Below are 25,487 nucleotides of genomic sequence, written 5' to 3' on the forward strand. Positions count from 1 at the left end.
ATCCCCCAAGCAGGTGCCAATACCTGCTACTTCGAAGTACTTCAGTAGTACTGTAGCTCGCAGGTGACGAATTATGCTGCGCCAGTGAACTCGTACCGGTGATCGATGTGCTGCTGCTCCTCGGTATCGCGCCTTGTAAAGGAAGCTGAACGCTCTCAACTTGATTTGACGTTTGAAGTGAACCCGCATTGAATTCAGTATGTTCAACGTGGAAGATCGTATCCGGATATTGAAAGGTCGCGTTCACATTGTTTTTCTTTCGTGCTGTTGTCACTGGTAAACCCTTGAAGGATGAGCCACAGCGCGGTGCCGTCAGACAAAGTACGTCCCCGTGTATTTCCCTTTCCTGTCTTATCGTTATGTCTAGGCATCCTGCTCGTACAAGTCGAGAAAATGCCCGAATCCTCGCGCCGTGAAACGCAATGGCCGCGTGCACACCCTGTGCGAGTACCACCGCGCGCGTCAAAACGAGCATCAGCGAAAGAGCGATCGGAAACACAAAGACACGAAACATGCGAGGCAGTTGATGAAGCAGTGCGGTGAGTCCAACAATGCTGCGCACAACCACCATCATAACTGTGGCGACGTGGCCGACGACGCCAAACCGTACCCAATCATGACGACGCATATCGCCGCCTCCGACGCTTCGCTTCCATCCAATGCGCCAGAGGGGGTCCTCTATGGAATCCTCCACAAAGACTTGTCCTTTCGCGAAGCCATGGAGCTGAACGAAGCGCTTCGAGCAGTCACTGCTTCCCCCGGGCTGATGTGAACTGATGACACCAACTCTGTCGACCAATGTAAAATATAAACACACCCGTCTTCTCCATTTCGACCTTTCTTTATTTTATGTTTATGGCCCGACTATATGGCTCCAAAGCATGGATGCATATCCACATTTACTCTTTTCATGAGTTCCGTCAAGATCTACTACCCGCTGTTGGCGTGTGTGCTGGCATGGTACTGCGTGACCGTCGCGTCGAGCCAAGACACGCCAGATCCCACATCAAGCGATGGCATCAACGGCACTTCCGTCGCTTGTCCTCGCATACGAAAGGCATGGGATCGCCAAACGGACGTTGAAAAGGCAACGTACATTCACGCGCTGCAACTCTCGATGGACCAAGGGCTGTACTCAAAGTTCATGTCCATCCACCAAGACGCCGTGTCGAACCGTCAAGCCCACGGAACATGCGTGTTTCTGTTTTGGCACCGACAGTTCCTCGTCGGATTTGAAAACATGCTGCGCAGCCTCGATCCGCCGCGAACATCGTGCCTGACTCTTCCGTATTTCGATTACGTACAGCACAACCTAGATTACGTCAACCAGCGCTGCACCACTATTGAATCGTGCTCCCCCATCCTCCGCGACTTGGGCGGGTCCACCCAAGCCATTCGCAGCACTGCGAATATCGGAGGCTACACGTACCCCCAATTTGCCTGTGTGAACGCCAGCGTGGCCTCCCATTTCTGTGCGGATTCACAACGGTCATGCTCTGGATGCATCCCCCGCGGTCCTTGGCACTCCACGTTCTTTAATCCAGACGTCAACTTCAATCGCGTGAAACGAGCAGTCCTTCCCACGGGCAGTTCCATTGCTGCAGTGACGTCGGCAATCGAGTTCTCGGTGCACAACTCCGTGCACAGCATGTTGTCGGGGGTGATGGGAAACTTGTTCATCTCTCCAGTCGAGCCTGTGTTTTACTCCCATCACACGACCATTGACTTGCTGCACACGATCTACCACCGTTGTCGCGTGCAGCCGTTCGTGACTGGCCTCACCGAGTCCAGCGCCAGCGACCCCCGCGTGTTCCAAGGCTGTTCGATCCCACAGACTCCGAACGGCGGGGTCACGCGCAACTCGTCCGTGTTCATGCAAGAGTCTGGCCTTCGAAACAACTCGTTGATGCGGTTCTTTGATGGATTGCCCACGACCTATGGGGGACTTACAGATTCGACGCAGCTGGGCCAACATAGCTACTCGTACGACATGGGGGGACTCGTGGGCGACTTGTACACCAAATGTGACGCGGCGGGGCTGGGACTGCCTGAAGTGGAGGAGCGCCGTCGGTTGACTTCGGGGATGCGACACGTGGTACGCCCTATCGCGAGTGCGGATGGAAACACGTTCTTGGGCTGGCGCCGCGCCGTGTTCAAACGAGCGCAGGCCCAACGCATCGAAGACAGCGACCGCGAGATGGAGAAGATGATGGTCATGATGTACGCGAACTGCCTCCCTGGAAACGTCACGGACTACTCGCCAGAGTTCAAGGCCATGTGGGGCATCGAAGGTGTCGTGGCGCCATCCAAGCGGCTCTTGGACGCAATTCAAGACGGCTCCGACACCATCAAAATATCCAACTGGACTGGTTTGAACCAAAGGTACTTTGGCTGTGGTGGCGCCTTCCCCAACGACAAGTAGGCAGAGTAAACGCGTGATATTTCAGCGACGTTTTGCTTTCATTTTGAGGTTACAGGCAGTATGTTCTACATGGCTACGACGACCTTGCACCGCACGCTTAGGCTGCCACGTCATTGCCCTTGCACAGGCCGAATCCACCCGTCCAAGACCAGATCCGTGTCCTTGTGCGTGATGCCGTAGGTGGTATGGTTGCCGCGGGTAGAAATGTTCAGCGTGAGCTCGTCCGAGTAGTGCCCCCCCTTCCACAATCGGTCGTTGTACTGGTTCTGCTCGGCTACATGGACCACCCATAAGCCTTCCGTTTTCTCCAGCACGTCCACCACCACAGCCACATGACCGACGTACTGGCCTGGCGTCGACTTGTACACGAGCAAGTCTCCCACGATGGGTTTGTCTGTTCCAAAATTGGGCAGCTTTTGCAGCGCGACGCGGCGGTGCGGGTTGTCGAGACTGCCGACGTGGGTCACGCGGGTCCAAATATGCGCTGCGTGTGGGATGCTCGGCAGGTACAGCCTTCTGTTGATGATCCAGTACCGCCGCGCATACTCAACACACTGCCACTTGGCACCTGTGTACAAGCCATTGAGATAATGCGATCCGTCGCTGTCGTCATCGACCATGTTGCGGTAGTTGCAGTTGTATCCATCAACGCCGTGGCATGTGCCAAGGACAGTGCCGTGGGGAAGGCCTCGGGCTCCGATACGCTTAGGAGCGCCTTGCGTGTCGCCCGGCCATCGGCCAAAGAATGTCGTCATCTTCGAAGCTTTCTTGGAACTGACCTTTGCAGCCGGCCTTCGCTTTTTCGCGATGGCGGAAGCCATTAGTGTTCGAACGGGGCAGAAGTCCAACATACCATCACTCTGCATCCGTGAAAGTTCACACTTTCATATTTACCAAAATAAAACCAACATTCCGATGCTGCAATGAGTATTTCAACTTCAACATGACACTGGCCAAACGTCCATGATCATTCGCTGCGGGAATACCTGCATCGTATCTAGAAGGCGGCAATTCCTGTAATTCCTTTATGGAACAGCTCTAGGCGCGAACAGTATGTCTGAACTAAGCTCTATCAACCAAGGCCGCTGCCGAGCGAAGGTCATGAGGGTGATGGACGCTGTTCAAGAAGCCCTGGAGCGCCTTGGTGGTATGGCACACTTCGACAGCAGCGCCATCTTCACTCGACGCGGGGTGAATCTCTTCCCGACGGATCACGCGGCAGACACATTGAGTGGTCCCAGGACACACCGCGACGAGGTCCTTCCCGCTGTCGTCGTCGCCAGTCGACCGCACCAGTGCCCAGTGCCGAGCTAGGAACAGTCGCAAGCACTTGACGAGTTCGGCAGTGTTGGGTGTCGTTGGCGCTTCGCTTGGATCCCCATGCTGGCGAAGGATGTTTCGTAGATCCGTGTTCGTCATCCCGCCATGGCTACCGTCCGCGTACGACCCGACAAATTTCTGGAGGGCGGTCGCAGACTCCTTGTCGTACACACCAGATAGAGGGAGGCGCGGCGGCGGACGGCTCCATGGAGCGCGAAGGACGGCGTCATCGAGTGAAGCGCGCACCCATCCATCGAGGATAAGATCAGGATCTGGATGCGTGATGCTGTACGTAGTCTTGCCATCTCGCGACGTGCCTGTAACAAGATGCAGTTCGTCGGCGTAATGGCCGCCAGCCCACAGCTTGTCGTTGTGCATGTTCTGCTCCGCGACATACAGCGCCAAGGTCCCGCCTTCCTTCGTCACGACGTCCGCGACGACTGCCACATGACCGACCCATTGCGACGGAGTAGACTTGTACACGAGAAGGTCCCCGACCACAGGCTTCTCCGTTCCAAAGTTGGGAAACTTGAGCAGCGGAACGATGGCAAAGTCTCCGAGGCGACTGGCGTGGGTCACGCGGTCCCAAATGTGCGCGGCCCAGCTGAGACTCGGCAACACGATGCCATGGTTCACGATCCAGTACCGCCGAGCGTACTCGACGCACTGCCACTTCATGCCTGTGCAGACCCCGTTGAGGAAGTTGGACCCGTCGTAGTCGTCATGCTCTGCGTGGGGGTTGTTCTTGTAGTTGTTGTTGTACCCCTCGACACCTTTGTAGCTTCCAAGAACGGCGCCGTGGACCATGCCCACTGGGATGGACTTTGCGCCGTCGGGGTTGTCTCCTGGCCATCGGCGCTGGGAGGTCGCCATTTCACTGATTGGTCGCGGAACGCAAAATGACGGAGGATATTGCACTCGTTGCTTTTATTCTTATTTCATTTGAATAAACTATATAGATTAATCTTTGAAAAAAAATGACAGTTTCGTTCGCGAACATCGTGGCGCTTCCTTGACAAACTTGAACATCATGCCATGGTCATGCCCCCATTGCACGCTCATCAACACTTCGTCATCGACTTGCGAAGCATGTGGCTACACGAATCCTCTGGCCGTCGAGATAGCTACACCCGCTGCTGCAGCGGCATCCAACGTTGCATTACCGCAGCCATCACCACTTTCGTCGTACCTTCCGTTCGTGTCCACGTGCTTTGGCTGCCAGAACTCTATTTGGTGTGTGATGTTCTATATGATAGAGTGCGCTAAACTCACGCTTCCATGTATGTAGGCCAAGCTCATCGACCGTCCAAGCGCTGGGCAACACGTACCACCAAGCTTGCTTTCGATGCACTGCTTGCTCGCAGCCGTTGCCCCGTGGTATTCGATTTCAAATCCATGCCAACGAACCATATCATCCAGAGTGCTTCCGGGAGCTTTACCACCCCAGGTTCGCATTGACGCATCGATGCGTGTATTTGAAGTACCGCCAACTCCGACACCCTTTCTTGTAGATGTGACGTGTGCGATGAACGCCTGCCCATCACAGCCGATGGACGAATCCCGTACCACCAAAACTTGTTTTGGAAGCAAAAGTACTGCCCATCGCACGAACAGCGCGATCGATGCTGCAGCTGCCGTCGCCTCGAAGTACGTCCTAAGGGCATACGTTTCATCAGTACTTCAGCGCTTGAGTACTGTAGCCCACGGCCAGCGCGAGGCATTTCGAAAAGTTGGTCGACGGACGAAAACTCTGCGGCGATTGTACCCACACAGTCATCTTGGACACGGACGAGGTACTAGTACATACCATGTATGTGGCTAGGACTACTAGGAACAACGCTAGTAGGTTCAGCCTGTCGTGCAAGACGTGTGGGCGTTCTTGGCATCTCTTGGCATGCACCTACCAGAGGTGCGTTGATTGGTTCAAACAGTTTGTACATATGGCAATGTTCTATTCATAGCTGCCAGTGTTCCTCGTGGACTTTGACACGCTAAATGCTCAATCGCACTGTGAACACTCGACCGACAGCCAAGCTCCAGCCGTGTACGGTGTCTGCCTGTCCGAAGTAAACAGCTCGCTTACGTCGTCGTCACATCGTCACATATATGTATGTGACAGGTCAAAGTGACATTCCACCACTTTGCCCATCGAGCGATCCAACAATTGTTTCGCCTCGACAAGCCGCCCTCTCGCCGCGTCAACGGCATCATGATCCTCCACGGCCTTCCTTTCGACATGACGGCGTACATCTTGGCACACGAGGCCACGCACGCCTACTTTAAGCTCCACGAAGGCTTTCCGTCGTCCCTACCCGCTCAAGTGCGTCGAACAAATTGCTTCAAACCACTCATTCGTGTGTGTGCTTTTAGGTGGAAGAAGGCACGTGCCAACTCATGGGGTACTTGTACTTGCAGTACCGCAAAGTGATGGCCACGCCAGACGAGTCGTCGCAGCATGCGATACAGTTGAGGGACTGGTACATTCAGTCGCTGGTGGAGGACACGAGTCCCGTGTACGGCGACGGGCTGAGGGCCGCCCTGCACGCGTTCAACGCGGTCAATTCGCTGCAGTTGCTGCTGGATCACATTCGGGAGACGTCGGGTTTTCCACGATTGTAATAGACAAACAAAACAGCGAAAACATGAGACACAGTGCTGCGTTGTGTTATGCGACATGGGACGACGACGACGGCGTGGCATGCCGAGGACTTGACTTGGTTGATGACGACAACAACAACAGCGCTTGCATGTCTGCAAGCAACTTGCGCTGGTACTGGAGCGACTCGAACAGGTCGGGGTTGAACTCGATCGCAGACTCTTCCAGTGGCAGCAGCTTGTCCCCTGTAGGGGCGTCGCCCTTGGGGGTCGTCGGTCGAAACAACTGGCCGTCCGACGCTACACATAAAACAGCATCGCAGCAACAGATTAACGACATCTCATGGACGAGAAAGATACGAATGAGAGCAAGCTCTGTCACACATACACACACAACACAGTGAATCCATCGCAACGGATGATGATGGCGGCGGCGGTGTATGTATGTATATATGTGGTGTACCAGTGCGTTCGAGTCGTTTGTGATGGCGTGGGGTGTTGAATTCACTGTGCAGGATGCGCGACGGGACCCCTGGAACGTACCCCTGAGACGGAAGAGGTCGAGGAGTTGGGGCGTCATACCTTTGGGAGTGCGAAAGCCTTTGCTGCTGGTCGTGCTGCTGGCCGTCGATGCCAGCGGTGTGTACATGTCGCCTACATTATCATCCCTCGTCCATTAGGCCAATCCATGATAACGTTATGTGCACTATGCGCTTGAGCTGTCGAACGAACCAACCTGACGAGTCGGTGCGATGTTTCATCACGGGCGGATACTGGGCAAGGGCTTGGGCGGCGCTGCTGGCGCGAGAGGACCGCCGCCGCGGCGTCGCGCGAGTGTCGTCCATGTCATCTACAGGGGCGACATTATTGGCTACTTCAAGTAATACACACTCGTGGCGGACGATGAATCGACTTACGGGGCACGAGGTCGGCGAATTCCCCCGCGAGGGCCGTGTCTGGCGGCTTGAATGCTTGGGGATTGCGTGCTTTATGGAAGCATTTCTTGCAATAGTCTTCCTTGACATGGGGGGCTACCATGGCAGACAACGCCGCATGCGACGACAGCGTTGTGGGAGGACGCTGTTTGGAGGTCGGGGCCGACGAGGACGCCGTGACGGTCGATGGCGCCTGCGACGCCCGCAGCAAGTGACCTGGCTTGGAAATGTGAAACGCACATGCAATGCACGTGACCTATTCACCCACAGACCTCACCCCATGAAGATATGTGTGGTTTGCTTCAAGTCCATGCGTCGTACCTGGCCGCAGGTGCGGCACCACCGCCACCTTTTTGACACGCACGGGCACATGCAGCACTTCTGCGACGAACTACAAGGACGACGAGCATGAGTACAGCAGTATATCACTGGTATATTGGTTGCAAAGGGAGGCGTACTGGGCAGCGATGATGGACGTCGGCGGCGGCATCGTGGGCGCGGCGATGAGGCGCCGGATCTGTGCCAGCTGACTCAGCGTCGACATGACGTGATACAGCTTGGCACTGCGCTGGTTGGACATCCACGCGGGGAAGTTTCCATGGGGGTTGATGGTCATGTTGATGAAATACCGCACGTGGCCCGATGGAAGCGCCATGAACACGTTCACTAACTGGATGTCCATTCGCACGCAGCCTCGCGCGCCGAAGTACTGGGGCAAGTCCACGGACCGACGGATTGTGTACAGCGCCGGAAGGCCGTCGACAGTCGTGGACCCCATGCTCTACCGAAGGATGATCATGATGTCGTTATGGGATGAAGGAATCGGAAGGCGATGTCTCTACCTCCAAATAGACCGCTTCGCGTCGCTTGAAGAGTGAAGGCGCCAACAGTTGGTAGATGGCATGCTTGACGCCAAAGAACCGATACGGGTCAGCGGGTGACTTGATGGTGTGCGTGTGCAAGATGCCTCCGCCGACAAACTCGTTCCCGTACAAGAACGAGTTGATCGTGCGGCTGGCTTGTGACGTGTCGGCGTAGAGCGCGTACCCGATGTCGTCCAACTTGGTCGTGACGACACCCACGACGAGGAAGTCGTCGTGCTTGGATGTGTGCGTCGGCCGTCGGAACGCTCTGAAGTGCCGCTTCTCCATCGCGAGGCGGTACCCGTCGTCTAGGATATGGCCAAACTGATCTGTGTAGCGCTTGTTGTTGGCCAACGCCGTGGTCAAGAGCAGCCGCAGCTCCAAGTCGTACACGGCCATCGCGGCATCGCTCACAGGCGGCACCACGGGCGACTCGTCCATGGGAAGAGTTTCCGTTGCCGTGGACGACGAAGATGGGGTTAACCACGACGTCTCTTTTGTTCTTGACGATGCTGCCACATGGTAAAGAGGCATCAAACATTGCACGATGTGATGTTGCACCCCGTCTCACCATACAAACATCAAGCCTAAATATATCACACATTCGAGACGACCAGCATGTCCTCACAAGGGTGCGCGTAAACATCGGAATCACTCCTGCGATAGTCCCCACCAAGAGACCGATTATCCGGATGCAACCGGTATTTTGATGATTCCGCATTGAAGGTATGGGTGTCGTCGTCAAATCGACTTGCAGCAATGTCGTCGTGTCGTCCATACATCGAGTTTGGGCCCTGCTGCGTCGTTACAGTAAGCTTACATAGTTATCACGAGCGCGTTCCTGTGAGCATTCCTACCGAGATCATGGTCGCTCCTACAGTATCACGTTGTAAGTGCAAGAGCCTCTCGACGACCTAAGGTCGTCACTGAGCTCCACTGTCCTTAGCAGGGACATCAACATTGTCGCTTACTCAAGCCACAACATGTTGACCCATCTGTCACGATCTGAGATAGACCCCCCCACGGTCGTCGCCGCCGCCGCTGACTTGCGCGTCATCTTTGCGGCCATACAAAGAAAGGTAGAGTCCAGTGGACAGGCTGACGGGTTGACATTGCACTGACACGAAAGCGCCATTGTATTCTCATAATCCTACTGTACGTAGTACTTACTACTCGTCACCACAAGTAGTACAACGTACTACAGTACAATGGTACATGCAATACTAGTAGTAGGTACTGCACTTGCTGTAGTGCATCTCCACCTTGTGAAGCGAAGTGTCGCGGGCGGACGGGCATGTTGTTTGCTCCCTCCATATCATAACTAACGTTATCAAACGTTATACTGTACCCTAACAACATACTGTATCCTCGTCTTCTCATACTGCCGTCGTACGCACGAGCTTCCGTAGCCAAAACTCCATCTCGACACCGGCGGGGCGGCTCTTGCGGTCAAAGTGGAGGCACTTGGTGGCAATATCCTGCACTTCAAGCGGGCATTCGACACTGAACGTGGGCTGCAGAAGGTCCGCCTTGACCAGCGTGGCGATTTGGCTGTTGTTGGCTGGGTTCTTGTCGTTCACGTAGGGGTGTCGGCCCAGGTCGAGTTCGCAGATCAAGATCCCAAACGCATAAATATCGGCCTTCTCCGTCCACGCCTCGCCCCGCAGCACTTCGGGGGGGCTGATCAAATCCGACGGAATCCACGACGGGTCCGTCTCGAACCCGCTCAGTTTGGCGTCCCACGTCTCGGTCAGCAGCACGCTCTTGGCTTGGATGTTGCGGTGGGTCACGGGCGGCGAGAACGAGTGCAAGTACACGATGGCGGACGCCACTTGCTGCAGCAGCGCTAGCTTGGACACGTTCGCGGGCACGAGCGGCCGCCACTGCAGTAGCCGGTCGGCCGGGTCTTTGGTCGCGTCGAACGCGAGGAGGCGGGCAAGGTCCCCATGGCCGACAAACTCGAGCATGAGGCCGTACCCCGTGACCGCCATCTTGGCCCTGTTCCCCCACACAATGCCGAGGAACCCCACGATGTTGGGGTGATCCAGCGTCGAGCGCAGGCGAATGTGCTGCACGAATGCGGCGGCGGCGTCGCTCACTTCTGTCCCTTCGGTCGTCAGAGTCTTCAGCACTACCAACCGTTCGTTGAACTGCGCCTTGTACAGCATCGTCCGGGCCCCTGCCAAGTAGTCGCCTTGGTCCACGAGCGGGTTGATGATGTTGATTTCACGCATCGGGATGCGGAACTGGTTGAATTCGTCGCCCAAATCTAACCACACACAAACACGTAAAACGTGGCTAAGGGAAACAAAGGCAACATCAAACAGAGAGAGATAGACAGACCATGACGCTTGGACGTGCCCAGGTGGACGAAATCAAAAGTGGACATATCCTGGTCCATCGGGTCCGACTTGGACATGATGCTGCTCCGCTCGTCCCGACGTCGCTGGTACCACATGTACCCCCCCACGAGCACAATCACAATCACCCCCCCACCCACAATCGCATACGTGGCGTAATCTATATAGCGCACATTCCCCATGTCACTCATCAAAGTACATCATCAATCAATCAATGGACGCGAGGGGGGGGGACTAACTTGTAGAGGATGACGACGACGGCATGTCGGGGGTGGTGGTGTTTTGCACCAGGTCCTTGACACACACGGGGAAGTGTTTGATGTACTTGGTGCCACTCTCGGGGCACTTGAACACGGAGGTGGCGGGCAGGACCAGGTCGGGCATGGCCACCAACGCTTTGTACGTGGTGGAAGACACAACCCACGTTTCCAAGTCGTTCTTGTCCAGACGTAGGGACCGCAGCGATGGCGGCAGGTCCCCCGTGACCTTTTTGATGCCGCAGTTGCTCACGTCCCTGCCCCACATATATACATACGCACACTCGTCATATGATTGGTGATGATACATCGTCACGTACAGAGCGACCAACGACGGCGGTAGAAGGGACACGTTGAGCTCGCCATTTTGAATGGGCGTTCCCGACAGATTTCTAAAAGACCAGTAGTAAGTACGTCAAGAGCAGTGTACAAGTCAAGTAGTCGTACAAGGCGGCGACGGAAGCTGGAAACGGCGACGCGCCATTCCACGCAAAGGCATTCATGGACATGTTCCTATATAAGTTGATGAGAAATTCTCTAGTAGGTTATGCACGGTGATACATACAAGACGGAGTAATTGCTTTGGGGCGCGAACTTTGGCAGTGCCGTGATGCCATTGGACGAGATGTCCCTGCATAGCCGGGTAGGATGTCAAATTCGGGATATATGAGACACCGTACAGATAGGTCAATTTGGCGGGTAAAGTGCCTTGAATTTGCTGGATTTGGTTCTCTTCGAGGAGCAACGTCCGGACCTTGTCGCCGATGGATGCCATGTTAAACGCAGTCAGTTTGTTTGTGGCCAGACTTCTACTCATCGGGGGATAAGCCCACAAGTCAAGTCTCGATGAGCTTCTTTGTACATGAGCGAAACGTCGGGCGGGAACGCGTTGATGACTTGGGCGATTTGGTTTTGTGTGAGGAAGCTAGGCATCAGACAAAGGTCATGTACCCCCCCTGCCATGCATGCATGTATGTATCAATACATGGTCTCGAGAGATGATGGGAGCGCAGACGCGTCGACTGTGCCTTGCAGCGAGTTGTTCTTGAACGATCTAATGGTGGAATTTCGATACAGTAAACAAATATAAGCACTCGCATGGTAGACACATGTACGAGAACGCAACAGACGTACATGGACGTCATGTTGGACGGGAACTTGATGCCATCCAATGTATTGACGTTGTTGTTGGCCACAAGTCTACAATGAACAACAGGATGCAACGATTGTAACACAGTTCTGTAGCGGACGATGATCAATTGATCGAGTATGTACGTACACGATTTGGAGGCTCGGTGCATTGCGCTGGAGATTCCCGATGGACGTAATCGAGTTGTATGACACATCCCTAGTATGCGACGATGTTATTAGGGTGTCCTACGATATAAGGGAGTAGGGTTGGATGAGGGTGCTGTACGTACAGAAATGCCATTTTGGTCGGGAACAGCGTGTCGCTGATGCTGGTCAGTCGGTTATACCGTAGGTCGCTACACCAACGTTAGATGTGCATCCATCCAGGAGGAGAGATCCATACAGAGTCACGACGTTGGTCAAAGTTTGATTGAACCCGTCGACGCTCAGGTCGGGACCGAGCGCCTCCAGGTTGAGGTTGATCGCGGGGCTGGCGCTGTTCTCGCCCGCTCGCTTGAGATCCAGCAGCACTTGGGCCGTGCCTTTCGACTCGCTTGTGTACGGTTGCGGTTGGCAATTGGTATCGACGACGCAGAACCGCTCGGCTCGCAACAGCACCACACTGCCCGTGTCTTTGCCCCGGCGGTCGAAGCACACGGCGCCCAGTTCCGTCAAGCTCTTGGCGTTTGGGACTGCGTCGAATGGACTTGGGTTCGCCGCATCCACAGTGTCGAACACGCTGCGAAAGGTGGTTTCGTTCGCGGAGCTGCACTTTGAACTTGCGTACGAGCACTTGAGCGTAAAGCCCCTATCGACGTGACATGCATATGTATGAAAGGCATCATCGTGGCACGAGGACCTACGCCAATTGGTTTGCGCCCGTGGCATCGAAGCAGTCCCCGGGCACGAACACAGAACAGGACGCCGGGTCGAAGGGACAGATCTTAGTCTTGCTATCCACGGCAACCACATGACCGCATTTGACAGTCAAGAGTGACTTGGGCAGACTGCATTCGTCTGCAGCCCTTATGCACGTGCACAGAGCCCACACGACGACGGCGGCGGCGCGAGCCAGCGGCAACATCGCAATTGGAAACTTGGTACACACATATACGCGACAATTTGCACAATTTCTCTGACCAATCACAAATGTGCATTTTTCTGGATACCACATCTGATTGGCTATGTTGTTGCAAGGTGGGTCAGACCTGGCTGTCAAACTGGAGTCGAACTTCGTTCGAGGGCACTTTCGCTTTGGGCAGGGACTTCGCCATGGAACGTCACGATGTCATGGCGGCGGAAGAAAGCGCTGGAGACGACGGGGGGGGGGTTGGCAGCAGGCAACACGAGACTCAATATGGTGTAAAGGGGAGCCATGTTCGAAGTTCGGTTTTGCTGATTCACGCCCATTGCAAACCAACCGTTCTGATGACATCCGCACAACAACGACATGTACATAACGATTTGATCCACTATGTAGTGCGGCCACCACCACTGTATATATATGTATGTATATACCGAGGATGACCGTAGCGTTTGGACTATGACTTTGCTGCATGTGTTCCGAATCATTGTGAGTTGGAATGTCGAAGTTGCCTTGTCTGCGTCGGTTACAGTTTGGTTTACCCGACCAATCACAGTGGCTTACCTTACACTGTATTTTGGCCTAAGCTTACTGGTAACTCCAGTACAGCACAAATACAGAGCGCCAAAAAGTGCAAAACCACATCCTGGTGGGTCGAGTGGAGCAATCAACTGTGTGTACAGCATGCGCTGAAACCACTCGTAGCTGTGACACTGTGACCACTCGCCCTTCGTGTTGATTTCACACGCGACGAACACAACCCTGGCATGACATATAGCCATGACTACATTCATGAACTGCACAATCAACACTTGATTACAAGACCACGACGCTAAAGTCGTTGCGCTTGGGGCCAGGACGCAGGGTCTGTTGGGAAATCGGCCCCACGGTCTGGTCGCTGGCCTGCTTTTGCAGGCAGTAGAAGGCAATTTTGGGGGTTTCTTTCTTGTCGCGAATGGTAAACCCGATGCGTTTCAGAATCGTTTCAAAGTGGTCCACGGTCATGTACGTCGAATTGGTCAAGCACAAGAGCGGCAGCATGAGGAACAAGTGCCCATCATCGTTCAGGTGCGTCCACGTTCGCTGCAGCATTTCGCCTACCCAGCACCAATCAACGTGTGAATGTCGCGCGTAGTTGCTAAGCAACGAGTAGAAGGACTACCTCGTTTCTCAGGAGTGGGGACGCAGTTGATGACCATGCTGGACACCACCACGTCGAAGCGCTTGGTCAAGTCCAAGTCGAAGAAGTCGATCTGTTGGATCTTGGGGTTTCTCGCAATGAGATCGATCGCCAGCACGTCCAGCCAAGGACACACGACCAATTGGGTGTTGATTGCGCCCACTTCAAGCACCCTCAACGGCGACATCTTTTTCCCTGGCCGCAACTCAAACTTGGTCAAGAGCTGGAACACCCACCGACTGGTCTTGTGCAGACTCGTGGACAGGATACTCGCGTCTTGATATGCTTCCCGACCCCCCATCTCCTTGAGCCGGTGCTCCAGTTCCTGCACGCGTTGCGAGGCGTCGTCGTCCTTTTTGGCCTTGGACGATTTCAACCGCTGCAGCTCATGCGTCACGCGATGGAATTCCGTGGTCAGTTCCCGTGCCCTCCGTCGACTACATCAAGTGTCATGATGGTTCAAGTCGGATTGGTGCATCGCTCGATGTACCTCTTAACTGGAGGTGGCCCGATAGGCACCTTGCGCAGCTTGGACTTCTTGCTCGCCGAAGGCATGCTTTTATTGGTGGTGTGCCGTTTCGGGCATGTCCATATCCGGTCATCCGGATAATCACACTCGATCCACATCTCAAGGATGTTTCCGAAATCCTTGGCGATCACCAGGCAGTGGCGTGACCCTTCTGTCGCAGGCGACGACCTGTGGCCCACCTAGCACCCATCCTAGCCACGCTGTGGTGCTCTAAGCAATGGAGGCATCAAATGCGGATATTGATACTTTCATGCGCTTCTTACGATCACAAACCAGTGGACAGTATCCACACGCCTTGGCTCCTATCCTTGACGTTGCCAGTTACGTTCATTAGCGTGTAGCCAGCGCATTGGACACATACAGTAATCGTATTGTCATTCACGAGTTGCATGGTCAAAGGATGCAGTGTACCGGTACAGTATGCCCACCCGTCTCCCATTGCTGCAAAGCCCTAGTAGTGACCGCCAACATGGACCATATCATCAAGCACCCCCGATTACTTTGAGGCATTCCATCAACCCCAGTACACATTCCAACGATTGTTCCTTTGTTGTGCCTTGGTGCTCGCACATCTGCCCGACGCTGCGAGACGGCGTCGAAGTCGCCGGTTCCACCGATGCAAGGGTTGAACGTGTTGATGGAGCACTATAGGGCGATCCATGGAAATCCGGATACGTGCAAGTCTCTAGCCCTGACTTGTTGTTTGTATGTATTGTGTTTGTGGAATCCTCAGGTATCCGGATAGGTGTCTTGATGGGAAGTTTTTGGTGGCTTGCGGACGTTCATTTCCAATCTGCCGCCCTTCGATCGACGACACACTCATGGGAGAAGCGATGGCAGAAGAACAACCATCTTCGTCCCCTGCAGTTGAAGCAGTTGCTGCCACACCACAAGTCGACGAAGTGGACCCTAGCACGGTCGCTGTGAGCGTGCACGTCCACGGCCCTGCTGGCAACGACGAGGTCCTGCTCGAGATGGTGAGCCCTCTCGATAGCGTCATGTCACTGCGTCAAATGATTGCCGAGTACCCTGTCTTTGCGCACCACACATCGTACCATTTTGAATTGCAGGTGGCCGAGTCATGGTAAGCAGCAATCCATTCTACCCTTGGAAACTGATCACGGCCTACTTTGGCAGGGTGCCGCTGAACGATTTCGTCGAGTTTGGCGAATACACGGCGCTGTTGGACCCATCCACGACTGAATTCCACACGCGCATCGTGTTGGATCGCTATGACGTCCGCAAAGTGCGCGCGCAGGTGAAGCGATTGCGCGATGTGTTGGCGAACCCGCCGATTCCCCAGCAATCGTCCACGTCCGTCGTGGCGGCGACCCCAGAGGCGGCCGCACCGGCCAAGGCAAAATCCGCCAAGGAACAAACGCAAGAACAACTTGCCAAGTTGAAGGAAATCCACCGGAAATTGGAAGGCCTTGTCGTGCCGGTGACGCCGACGTTGTCTACGTTTTACGACCCCGTGGCGCTCCACCCGCCTGCCGATTCCAAGAACAAGGCTCTGACGACGTCCTCCACTTCGACCTCGTCCAAAAAGGGCAAGAAGAAGCAAGCGGCTACGCCCAAGGCATCGACTGACAAGACGCCAGACCAGTTGCCGTCGACGCTGCCAAAATGCATTGATAGCATCATCATCTCGGGCTTCAACCCGCCGCCAGGTCCCCGCAAACTTGCCGGCGACCTCGCCTACCTCGAAGTCACCCTCACGGACAAGAAAGTGCTCCACGTCACTGCCCACGTGTCTGGCTTTTACGTGAACCGCAGCGTCGGCTCGAAATTCGACCCGCTGCCTGCCGCCGCGCACCACCACCTCCTCGTCGACGTCCTTCTCAGCGCATCGGCCACGTTCTCCGAGCAGTATGCGTCCCTTTTAGCCACGGCCGCGACGTGGGCGGCAGCCGGCGCGACCTCGATTGACGCCATGGTGCAGGCCGGCGCCACGGCGTCCAGCGGGTTGCCGCCGTGGAACACCCAAGTGAAGCCATCTTCGCAACACCATGCATTTGACGCAAACCGAGCGCAAGACGAGCTCAGCGTCGGCCTGGACGAGCGCGGCGTGATCCGCGACTGGAACGAAGAGTACCAGTGTGCGCGGGAGCTGCCCAACGAGTCCGTGCGCGACCAGATTGTGCGTGCGCGCGTGCTGTACAAGGTCACGAGCGAGTTCATCGAGGCGGCTACCGTCGGCGCGGTGGCCATCGTGGACGGGTCGATCCCCCCGATTAACCCCATGGATGACGACAACGCGTGGGTGTACGTGTACAATCACATCTTCTTTTCGCGCGCTGTGGAAGGCCAGAAGCACGTGCATGACGACACGGAAGCGTCCCATGAGAATGCCTACTCGAGCGCCAACCACGACCTGCAAGGAGTGCGCGCGTACAACGCCGTGGACGTGGCGGGGCTGCACACACTGGCCACTGTGGTCGTGGACTACCTTGGCATGCGCATCGTCGGGCAGAGCATCATCCCCGGCATCCTGCAGGGAGAAGCCGCGTCCAAGCTCGTATATGGCTCCGTGGACAGTGGCGTGACGATCGTGGCCCAACCGGACATGCACGAGAAGATGCAAAAGGCGGGCGACGCGCTGCTGCTGGCGGACCGTGTCATGGCCGCCGACACGTCGTTGGTCGGGCCCGTGGAAGCCAAGGGCATCTTGGGCGCCGACAACCGGCAGTACATTCTCGACCTGGTGCGCATCACGCCCAAGGATTACCATTTCTACTTTGGCCATCAAGACAAAACAGCCTCTGAATCGGACAACAGTGGCGTCACGGCCAGCACCCGCGAAGGCTTGGACAGCGCCGAGGCCGGCAAGTACACGGCGCTGCTGCGACCGGAGCTGATCCAACTGTTTGCGCGCTACAAGACCAACAAGGACAAGACGGACGCGGCCAAGGCAGCTGCGGACGCCGCCCCTGCGACAGACTCGACGGAAGAAGCGACGCCACCCGAAGCGGATGCTCCCGCTTCTTCGTCGGCGATCGCGTTGCGCTTCAACGCGAACGTGTTCATGTCGTACCCCGCGTCGGCCGATGCCGAACAAGCCGCCGCCGACGAAGCGCTGGCCAAGGAGGCATCCACGTACCTCCAGACGCTGGTCATCCCGGCGTTTGTGGCCGACCTCCGACGGGGCGCCATGTACCCCGCGGATGGCAATGCGCTGACAGACATGCTCCACGCGTGTGGCATCAACATGCGGTACCTCGGCCGCGTGGCCGCGTTGAGTGCAGCGTTCGAGCCCAACGTGTCCAAGTTTGTCGTCGAGTTGCTTGAGGTGGAAATGATTGCTCGATCACTCAAGCACATCGTGGCAGCGCTATTCGCGGCCCAGCCAGAGCTCCGCAGCACCCCCGGCGTATTGCTGGTCGACGTGCTCAACGCGCTCTTGGGCTCGTCGCGCAAAGTGGCCCCAGCGACGACCGCGTCTGAGCTGGCTCTGGACAAGCTCAGCCTGACCCCGACCGCGGCGTCGCACCAGCTGTCCCCCGCGACCCTCTGGCCCCGCCTGCAGGAAGACGTCGCCCGGCGGTTCGGGTACACCCTGCGCCTGTGGCCAGGACCTGCCAAGCAAAAACCATCCAAGGGCGACAATACCCCTTCCCGCGTACACAAGGGCGTACTCCTTCGCCGCGTGTGCCAGCGATTGGGTTGGCAGGTGGCCAGCGCCGACTACGACTTTGACTCGGACGCGCCGTTTGATGTGGCCCATGTCACGGGCATGCAGCCGCTCGTCAAGCACTCGCTGCCCGCGCATCCGTTTGGCCACGCCACGACGCTCTTGGAACGCGCGCGGTTCCTAGTGAGCCAGGGCGTGCTCGGACCGGCGTACGAGATGCTCCAGGACGCGTCCTCGCTACTGTTCCAAGTGTGCGGCGGCGCCCACGAAGACGCGGCGCTGGTCCTCGCGTCCACCGCCACCGCCTTGTACCATGCAGGCGACGTCACGGGAGCCATCGCGTCCCAGCGCCGCGCGTTGGGTCTGTACACCCAGCTTAAGGGCCTCGACTACTACGACACGGCGTTCGCCCATGCCAACTTGGCGCTGTACCTGCACGCGAACGCCGACACGGCTGAAGCCGTTGGCCACATCAAGCGCGCCATCTACCTGTTGGAACTCGCGGCCGGCCCGCACTTTCCAGAAACCAGCGTCTTGTACTACAAGCTGGGCATGATGTGCCAGGACGTAGGCCACGTGGCGTTGGCGCTCGTGTGTCACCGAGAAGCGCTCCGCCGCGGCGAGTTGGATCGCCACCAAGCCGGCATGTGCCTGCATGCGATGGCCATGGCGTGCGCGTTGGCGGGGGGGTTCCGCGAGGCGCTGTCGTACGAGAAGAAGGCGCTGGGACTGTACCAGGAAGTTGTGGGCGACGACGACCCGCGGGTGGTCGAGTGTTTAAAGTACATTGAGATGTTCACGGCCAAGGCTGTGGAAGGCGCCAAGGGGCGACAGGAAATTGACGCCGTGGCGGCCGCGGACGCAATGGCCAACTCGTTGGCAGAGGAATGGGAAGTGGAAGTCCGAGAAGCGGACAAGAAGCGACAGGGGGGAGGCGGTAGCAGCAAGAAAAAGTCAAAGAAGCAAACTGCGTAATTTGTAGATGAACGACACTTATAGAGACAACAACAAGCCAATGGTTACGATTCAATACTGTACCTGGTCTCGTTTGGTACGAATTACTAGGCAGATGGACGGACGAAACCCCGAAACAACCCCGACGGTCACGACGACACTGCTAAGACAAGCGAATGAATGTAAACCTGATAGAGACTTGGTTAAGTTGGTTAGGCAGTAGAATCTGGAGGAGATGGGTCCTCTTGTGCACACACGTTGGCTTCGCTTGGGGGCACCTGTACAGGCGTAGTAGTCGTAGGCATCGCAAAGGTCGACTTGGTTTGAAATTCCACGAGCGCCTTCCAAAGGCGAGCGGCAAAGACGTCGATTTCCTACATGGAACCAACGATACCAGTGGCTGAGGTTTCTGAAGTAGTTGGTGACGAGTATCATCATCATGACGGTATAGTATTTACTACGTACAGATTTGGTCATGCCAATCGCACACGCGGCCGTCAAGTACGCCGACGGGTATGCATTGGCATGAGCCCCAAACCCAATAAACTGGTGGCCGCCCACAGACTTGACGTCGATAGTCGAGACGACTCTATAACGATGAAAAGGTACTTACTGGTATGCAAAGGGGTTGACATTCGTAGCAGAACAACCAAACGAATGGCTGCGATAACGTTAAATGATATATATATGTATGTACCGAGTGCCAGAAACACCGCGGGAAAACAACATGGAGCCGAGGAACGTGGTTGCATCCACGGACGGAATGCGGTGCTGAAGCGTCATGCAAAACGAAATCTGCGACGACGAGTGAGATATTGTGTCGAGATAATATTTCAAATACGCACGTCGTTGTGGGGGGTGTGCAGCAGTCGCTCACCACAAGAGTCGGCCACTTCCGTCAACTTGGCTTTGAAGTACGGCACCAGCGCCTTGCGTTCTGCCAAGAGCGCCTTGTACCCGTCGCTGCCGAGATGGAGCATCGTAATGAACAAGTCCAACAGCGGCGCATTGCTAGCCCGGCCTACAGGTTGTTAATCACACCAAGATAATCATACTAGATACTGTAACCTGGATACATTTTGCCGATTTCTTGGACAAACCCAACATCGGGGCCGCAAATGACCGACCCCCCCACCGGAACCTAGTGCAACCTCGATGAAAGATATATATATATATGCGATACGGGATAACGTCACTACAAGAAAGTTTTTATCGGTGCTTTGAACACACGCGTCCACACGGCCAGTTCGAATCGCTTGGTTGATCAAGTGGGTGCACTTGGACGATTGCAACCCGTACGCGTTGTTGATCACGTGTCCTATGACTTGTCACAAATCATGTGTGACGAGGTGACATACCAATGTCGTGGCGCCGGCACATCTGTGCAATCTCCTCCACACGATCGTATCCCCGCGGCGCAAAACAACTGGTCGTGGACAGCACACACAGAATGTTTTCCGCGCCGAGCTCTACGATTTTGGCTTCCAGTGCCTATAACCACCCAAAACCAAACCTTGAACCCTAACAACACACCAGTACTAACTGACATTACCTCTAAATCTGTGCGCAATTCGTCGCCGACCAACACATTCTCCACCACAACGGGTTCCAGCCCTACATTCGAGTGGTCGGGTTGTAATAATGAGACATTGCGCCGCCTACCTGCAGTGACCATGGCCTTGAAACACGACTTTTGATCGATGCGAGGCCACAGCACATAGCGCTTGGCCGCGTGCCCAGCGCTGCGAGCTTGAAGTTGGAGCGTGAGGAGCGCGAACAGCATGGCCATGCCAGTTGCGACTGGGAGGACGATCGCGCACTTGGCGTTTTTGAGGCCTGCATGTGGCTTCTGTAAGAATGTCCAGGAAGATGAACGTACCTGCGATGTGGAGCATGTCCTTCACGAGGAGGTTGGTGAGCTGCACCATCAACGACGACCCTGCTGCCTTGGGTTGGATCGCGCAGATGTCGCCGGAACGACCGACGCCATGAGCCAGGTGGAAACACCGATTGGCAACCAGGGAACTCGCAACACGTGCTTCGCGCTCGCCGGCGCCGACATTGTGCGCAAAGTTGTTGCTGTCCATTTGGGCGAATTCGTGCAGCACCCCTTGGATTGACAGGTCGTCCCAGCCATGTTCTGGGAGCTTTCGGTGGGACAGAAGCGATGTGAGTTGCTTCTCTCGCGCCCTGAGAGACTCGCTGCCTTGGCGGATGTAAGCCATGTCGACCAAATCGCCCGCCAGCTTCTTGTTGACTGCGCTGTGCATTGTGCTTGCTTCCTCTTTGCTTGTGTGTCGAACACGCCACTTTTGTTTCCATCGTAAATCTGATAGGTCATCAACTGACCAATCCGATCTCATTTAGAAAAATATATTACTCAAAACAAGGATATTCCACGATTTTTTATTTTCTCCTCCAACTTCAACAGTCGTCGCCGAGGTCGTAAACGGCGGCACCGTCGCCTTGTTTAGCCAATACGCGCTTCAGGACAGCAAGAAGGGAACTTCCACCTCCGGCGTCCATCCTCCTTGACGAGACAATGAAGCGGAAGAATCGTGTGATGGTGATGGCCGCTTGATGGCGTACTTTGCCTCCAAGGGAGTTTGGGATGATGTCCGTCGAGATAATCGACGCAACGGTGCCATCGTCGTAGCGACTGACGAGTAGGTCGGAGTTGGTGGCGTGTATCTTGCCCACGTTTTCCATGACGAGGCGTAGGCAGAGGAGGATGTCCACCATCGGATTGTTGTCTGCATCTAAGCAGCCAGCCATTCAATTGTTAGTTGTGGGTATCATCGAGAGAAATGCCCACCAGACTCGTCCGACACGGCACACAAGACGCTGTTGCATTGATGCAACAGCCCTTCGCCCTTGGCAGCTTCTTGCAACCGCACTACCGGCAGAACGACCGATAGCATCAGGTCACACTCCACAGAAAGAACGATGTACCATCCCAAAATGCGCATAACAGCACGACTTGGCCAGCCCACCGCTGAATAAGCCAGTTGTCTGTATGTGTGCGCATAACGTCGACACACACTTCAATGCCTCCGCGCTCGGCCATCACGCTGATGAATTGCCCTAAACATATCACTTCTCAGCAAGGTTCGTACGTTCGCAAACATTTGTAACGTAACGGTGATTCGTAAACAATTGGGTCAGTTGCTGCGAGCCCCACAAGGCCACGGACGCATTCGCACACATTTTGGCCATAGCTCGAAGCACCAAGTGGACATATGTCGACGTCGTGCCAGCCAATCCTATGTCCACGTCGGAACGTCAGTCAAATTCTGCTATTTTGCAGTTCTGGTGCACCTTGAAAGGCCGCGTCGGGGGACTTGCCATGCTCGTGAAGGAGGATGCAACTGACTGCGCGGAGTCCCCACCGCTGCATGTTGACGTCGCCCGCGAACGATTCCATACGCTTGAGCATCACGTTGACTAAGTCGGACACGACGTCGGGGTTGTGCATGGCGCCAGGCTCGCATACATCATCGTCGTCGTCCGAGGATGAGCCCTCTCCAGAACGACCTTGTTCTGGTGACTGGCGGTGCCTTTGCATGATGCGAACGATAGCCGCGGCCACGTGGGAAGCCACATTCACATGTTGCGGATACTGTTGTGCCAAATGGAGAAGTGCCAGGAACCCGGCTTGTTGTGTGGCGAACACGACGTCTTTTGTGTCCATGTCTTCAGTCACCCATCAACGTTCCCATCAATACGTTGTGGTATATATCTACGTACCGGATTCAATCACACGAAGGACATGCGACCGCGGGCTACACGGACGACATGCATCATGTGACGGTCTTCTCAAGGATGGTGAAAGGACAGGGGGACGACCTGCAGACGTGGCCACTGGCCGTAGATGCACGGAGCTGGACAACGTACGCTAGAACGACGCCGTGGACGGGAGGAGGCGGCACGATGTCGAACACAATCGGACTCGACGGCGTTGCCCTGTACACTGCCACGTCCGGAATGTCGAGCGAGTGCAAGACGTAGGTCCCTTCGACCAGGTCCGCCGACGGATTGGACGGCGGCATGTGTCTGCACGCGAACACGTCGACGGTGTATGCGACGATGTTGTCACCCCCTTCGTCCCACGTACATCGCAGGCTCCATGCCTTGGACGAATGAACGCACTGTAGTGTTGGCGGTAGCAGTACCACCGCCGCGGACATCGTATGCAATGAACACGAAACCGCCAACGTAAAACTGTCGATGGGGCACTTATTATTAGTATTATTATGCCAGGGCACTTGTCAAGTCGGCAAAGTCCTTGACGAACCAGTCGGCGTGCTTCTTGACCACATCGCGCTCGACGACACCCCCAAAACCGACAAACAGGTCCGCGGGCGGCTTGGCCTGCATGTCTGTGACACCGTCTCCCACCATGACCACGGTCTTGTACCCGTGCTGTTGCTTCAACCTATGTCCATCAACATGTTCAGTCACGTGGCAGTGTTGCAGACAGGATGGTTCGTGTCGTACATGTCCAAGACGCGGGGTTTGCCGCCATCGCGCGACGTCATCTCCGTGTCGTCAAAGCCGGCGTACGCGCCGCTGGCGTTGAAGTGAATCGTGTTGGCAAATATGTTGGCGGAAGGTACATTCAGGCGGTCTGCAACCGGAGCAATCATCAGTCGAAAGCCGCCAGAGACGAAGTACACGTGGACGTCGCGCGCATGGAGCCCTTTGATTAGAGCTTCGATGCCAGGCGTGAGTTGCGGCGGATGAACACGCAAGCAGTCGGCGATGTCCTTTTGCGATGGCTTGATGATGTCAAGTCGCGCTGCGAGGGCGTCTTCGAACTTGACACCGCCGTTCATGGCTTTGGTCGTCCAGGCTGCGACGCGTTCTCCTTGACCGCAATGCGCCGCCAGCACATCGATGCCTTCTTCGCTGCACACAGTGCTGTCCACGTCAAAGCACACAGCCTGCGCTTCTCTCCAGATCGCCACCGATGCAGCAGAGCTCAAGTGTCTGTGCTGCTTGAGAGTGCCCTTGGGCATGGACGTGACCCGAGTCGTGGCCAGCTTCATTGGCTTGAACAGAAGCGTCATCGAAACGACAAGGAAACGATCAAACTACCACTGACATACAGTAACCAACAGTCGCTTGAGCCACATAAACTTTCCTGGGGATTTATTTCTTCACCTGTCACCTTTATCAATGGTGAGTAATTGCATGATGTATGAATAATTCGAGCGACTTCACATCGCACATAGGTTCTAGCATTGGATTGGCTAAGCTCTTTGTTTTTAGCCAATCCAATGCTAGAAACTATTGCGATAGACATTATAGACGGGGTCCTAGTATTAAAATACTAGGACCTCTCTCTATATACTGTACTTAGTATGAAAACACTAAGTACTTGAAGTATATAATAAGAGCATCTCCAACGGGAGTTTTTAATGTATTTTTATTGCCATTCATTTTAGAAACAAAGTTAACAATAAAAACAACTCTGTCCAACGGTTCAGTTTTTAAACGCATCCACATGGCAAGTATGGAGTCCAAAGTCCTGGACTGGTTTCTCGACGACAGTGTCATGGAGGCTCTTCCGGTGGTCTTAGAAGCAATCACTTGCCCACCACAACACGGTTCCCAGCCAGGACGGGCGCGAAACCTTGACCGTGACACTGTGTCTGGGCACAACAACATCCACCGCGACTACCTTGCAGACACACCGGTGTATCCTGAAAACGTCTTTCGACGTCGTTTTCGAATGCTTCTCAGCATGTTCCGTCAAATCTGTGCTGGCGTGCAACGCATCGACCCATCCATGTCACAGCAATACGACGCCACAAGGAAGCTAGGATCCACGACCGAACAAAAAGTGACTGCGGCGCTGCGAATTTTGGCGTATGGCACGGCATCAGATGCCGTCGACGAGTACTGTCGCATGTCGGAATCGACTACATCGGTTGAGTTGAAACGATTTGTCGCTGCCATTGTTGCTGTGTATGGCCCGCGGTACCTCCGTACGCCAAATGCTGAAGATCGAGCAAGAATCCTTACCAGGAATGCGGAGCGTGGGTTTCCTGGTATGTTGGGATCACTGGATTGCATGCACTGGTTTTGGGACAAGTGCCCTCGTGGTTGGGCTGGTCAAATGGTCGGTAAAGATGGCAAGGCCTCGCTGGTCCTTGAAGCGGTGGCAACAGAAGACTTGTGGATTTGGCACTGTTTTTTTTGGCATGCCGGGTAGCTGCAACGA

At 55.4% G+C, this 25,487-nt stretch overlaps 12 protein-coding genes across 13 annotated transcripts; 4 read left to right on the forward strand and 8 right to left on the reverse strand.

Moving 5' to 3' along the window:
• The first annotated feature begins 56 nt into the window (after positions 1 to 56).
• On the forward strand, positions 57 to 829 carry H257_00530 (hypothetical protein). The gene is made up of 2 exons (XM_009823260.1): positions 57 to 321; positions 368 to 829. The coding sequence occupies exons 1-2, from the start codon at positions 292 to 294 to the stop codon at positions 770 to 772; spliced, it is 435 nt and encodes a 144-aa protein (XP_009821562.1). The 5' UTR covers positions 57 to 291; the 3' UTR covers positions 773 to 829.
• An 81-nt stretch (positions 830 to 910) lies between these two features.
• H257_00531 (hypothetical protein) lies at positions 911 to 3,269 on the forward strand (the record flags this gene model as incomplete). Its single annotated transcript, XM_009823261.1, has 1 exon — positions 911 to 3,269. The coding sequence occupies one exon, from the start codon at positions 911 to 913 to the stop codon at positions 2,420 to 2,422; it is 1,512 nt and encodes a 503-aa protein (XP_009821563.1). The 3' UTR covers positions 2,423 to 3,269.
• Positions 2,422 to 3,258, reverse strand: H257_00532 (hypothetical protein). The gene has a single exon (XM_009823262.1). It carries the CDS (start codon positions 3,241 to 3,243, stop codon positions 2,533 to 2,535), a length of 711 nt encoding a protein of 236 aa, XP_009821564.1. The 5' UTR covers positions 3,244 to 3,258; the 3' UTR covers positions 2,422 to 2,532.
• A 66-nt stretch (positions 3,270 to 3,335) lies between the features above and the next one.
• On the reverse strand, positions 3,336 to 4,643 carry H257_00533 (hypothetical protein). The gene has a single exon (XM_009823263.1). It carries the CDS (start codon positions 4,613 to 4,615, stop codon positions 3,485 to 3,487), a length of 1,131 nt encoding a protein of 376 aa, XP_009821565.1. The 5' UTR covers positions 4,616 to 4,643; the 3' UTR covers positions 3,336 to 3,484.
• An 11-nt stretch (positions 4,644 to 4,654) lies between these two features.
• H257_00534 (hypothetical protein) lies at positions 4,655 to 6,406 on the forward strand. Its single transcript, XM_009823264.1, has 8 exons — positions 4,655 to 4,975; positions 5,031 to 5,189; positions 5,254 to 5,389; positions 5,443 to 5,535; positions 5,589 to 5,651; positions 5,704 to 5,808; positions 5,862 to 6,062; positions 6,113 to 6,406. The coding sequence occupies exons 1-8, from the start codon at positions 4,773 to 4,775 to the stop codon at positions 6,359 to 6,361; spliced, it is 1,209 nt and encodes a 402-aa protein (XP_009821566.1). The 5' UTR covers positions 4,655 to 4,772; the 3' UTR covers positions 6,362 to 6,406.
• On the reverse strand, positions 6,386 to 8,669 carry H257_00535 (hypothetical protein; the record flags this gene model as incomplete). Its single annotated transcript, XM_009823265.1, has 8 exons — positions 6,386 to 6,637; positions 6,801 to 6,869; positions 6,920 to 6,991; positions 7,074 to 7,187; positions 7,255 to 7,528; positions 7,594 to 7,663; positions 7,731 to 8,053; positions 8,115 to 8,669. 8 exons carry the CDS (start codon positions 8,667 to 8,669, stop codon positions 6,408 to 6,410), a joined length of 1,707 nt encoding a protein of 568 aa, XP_009821567.1. The 3' UTR covers positions 6,386 to 6,407.
• A 745-nt stretch (positions 8,670 to 9,414) lies between these two features.
• Positions 9,415 to 12,982, reverse strand: H257_00536 (TKL protein kinase). Its single transcript, XM_009823266.1, has 14 exons — positions 12,747 to 12,982; positions 12,287 to 12,691; positions 12,174 to 12,239; positions 12,032 to 12,100; positions 11,887 to 11,952; positions 11,738 to 11,806; positions 11,615 to 11,677; positions 11,433 to 11,561; positions 11,318 to 11,383; positions 11,200 to 11,265; positions 11,073 to 11,144; positions 10,735 to 11,009; positions 10,479 to 10,655; positions 9,415 to 10,404 (listed from the first exon to the last, which is right to left on the reverse strand). The coding sequence occupies exons 1-14, from the start codon at positions 12,965 to 12,967 to the stop codon at positions 9,512 to 9,514; spliced, it is 2,637 nt and encodes an 878-aa protein (XP_009821568.1). The 5' UTR covers positions 12,968 to 12,982; the 3' UTR covers positions 9,415 to 9,511.
• Positions 12,983 to 13,748: 766 nt separating this feature from the next.
• Positions 13,749 to 15,165, reverse strand: H257_00537 (hypothetical protein). The gene is made up of 4 exons (XM_009823267.1): positions 14,940 to 15,165; positions 14,638 to 14,886; positions 14,130 to 14,584; positions 13,749 to 14,064 (listed from the first exon to the last, which is right to left on the reverse strand). Exons 2-4 carry the CDS (start codon positions 14,772 to 14,774, stop codon positions 13,784 to 13,786), a joined length of 873 nt encoding a protein of 290 aa, XP_009821569.1. The 5' UTR covers positions 14,775 to 14,886; positions 14,940 to 15,165; the 3' UTR covers positions 13,749 to 13,783.
• A 305-nt stretch (positions 15,166 to 15,470) lies between these two features.
• H257_00538 (hypothetical protein) lies at positions 15,471 to 19,453 on the forward strand. Its single transcript, XM_009823268.1, has 2 exons — positions 15,471 to 15,760; positions 15,814 to 19,453. Exons 1-2 carry the CDS (start codon positions 15,498 to 15,500, stop codon positions 19,280 to 19,282), a joined length of 3,732 nt encoding a protein of 1,243 aa, XP_009821570.1. The 5' UTR covers positions 15,471 to 15,497; the 3' UTR covers positions 19,283 to 19,453.
• Positions 19,444 to 21,564, reverse strand: H257_00539 (O-phosphoseryl-tRNA(Sec) selenium transferase). Its single transcript, XM_009823269.1, has 10 exons — positions 21,141 to 21,564; positions 20,924 to 21,097; positions 20,814 to 20,875; positions 20,620 to 20,752; positions 20,461 to 20,579; positions 20,330 to 20,402; positions 20,107 to 20,282; positions 19,959 to 20,056; positions 19,727 to 19,850; positions 19,444 to 19,635 (listed from the first exon to the last, which is right to left on the reverse strand). Exons 1-10 carry the CDS (start codon positions 21,529 to 21,531, stop codon positions 19,474 to 19,476), a joined length of 1,512 nt encoding a protein of 503 aa, XP_009821571.1. The 5' UTR covers positions 21,532 to 21,564; the 3' UTR covers positions 19,444 to 19,473.
• A 48-nt stretch (positions 21,565 to 21,612) lies between these two features.
• On the reverse strand, positions 21,613 to 23,472 carry H257_00540. Of its 2 annotated transcripts, XM_009823270.1 has the most exons (7): positions 23,108 to 23,472; positions 23,009 to 23,043; positions 22,580 to 22,954; positions 22,402 to 22,524; positions 22,214 to 22,345; positions 22,077 to 22,157; positions 21,613 to 22,020 (listed from the first exon to the last, which is right to left on the reverse strand). In XM_009823270.1, the coding sequence occupies exons 1-7, from the start codon at positions 23,446 to 23,448 to the stop codon at positions 21,686 to 21,688; spliced, it is 1,422 nt and encodes a 473-aa protein (XP_009821572.1). In that variant the 5' UTR covers positions 23,449 to 23,472; the 3' UTR covers positions 21,613 to 21,685. The 2 variants fall into 2 exon arrangements, with proteins under 2 accessions (XP_009821572.1, XP_009821573.1); XM_009823271.1 differs by having other exon boundaries at positions 23,009 to 23,472.
• H257_00541 (phosphoserine phosphatase SerB) lies at positions 23,466 to 24,409 on the reverse strand. The gene is made up of 2 exons (XM_009823272.1): positions 23,759 to 24,409; positions 23,466 to 23,696 (listed from the first exon to the last, which is right to left on the reverse strand). The coding sequence occupies exons 1-2, from the start codon at positions 24,328 to 24,330 to the stop codon at positions 23,513 to 23,515; spliced, it is 756 nt and encodes a 251-aa protein (XP_009821574.1). The 5' UTR covers positions 24,331 to 24,409; the 3' UTR covers positions 23,466 to 23,512.
• Between the last annotated feature and the right edge of the window lie 1,078 nt (positions 24,410 to 25,487).

The sequence above is a fragment of the Aphanomyces astaci genome (genome assembly GCF_000520075.1).
Source record: "Aphanomyces astaci strain APO3 unplaced genomic scaffold supercont1.1, whole genome shotgun sequence".
NCBI classification, from domain to species: domain Eukaryota; phylum Oomycota; class Saprolegniomycetes; order Saprolegniales; family Verrucalvaceae; genus Aphanomyces; species Aphanomyces astaci.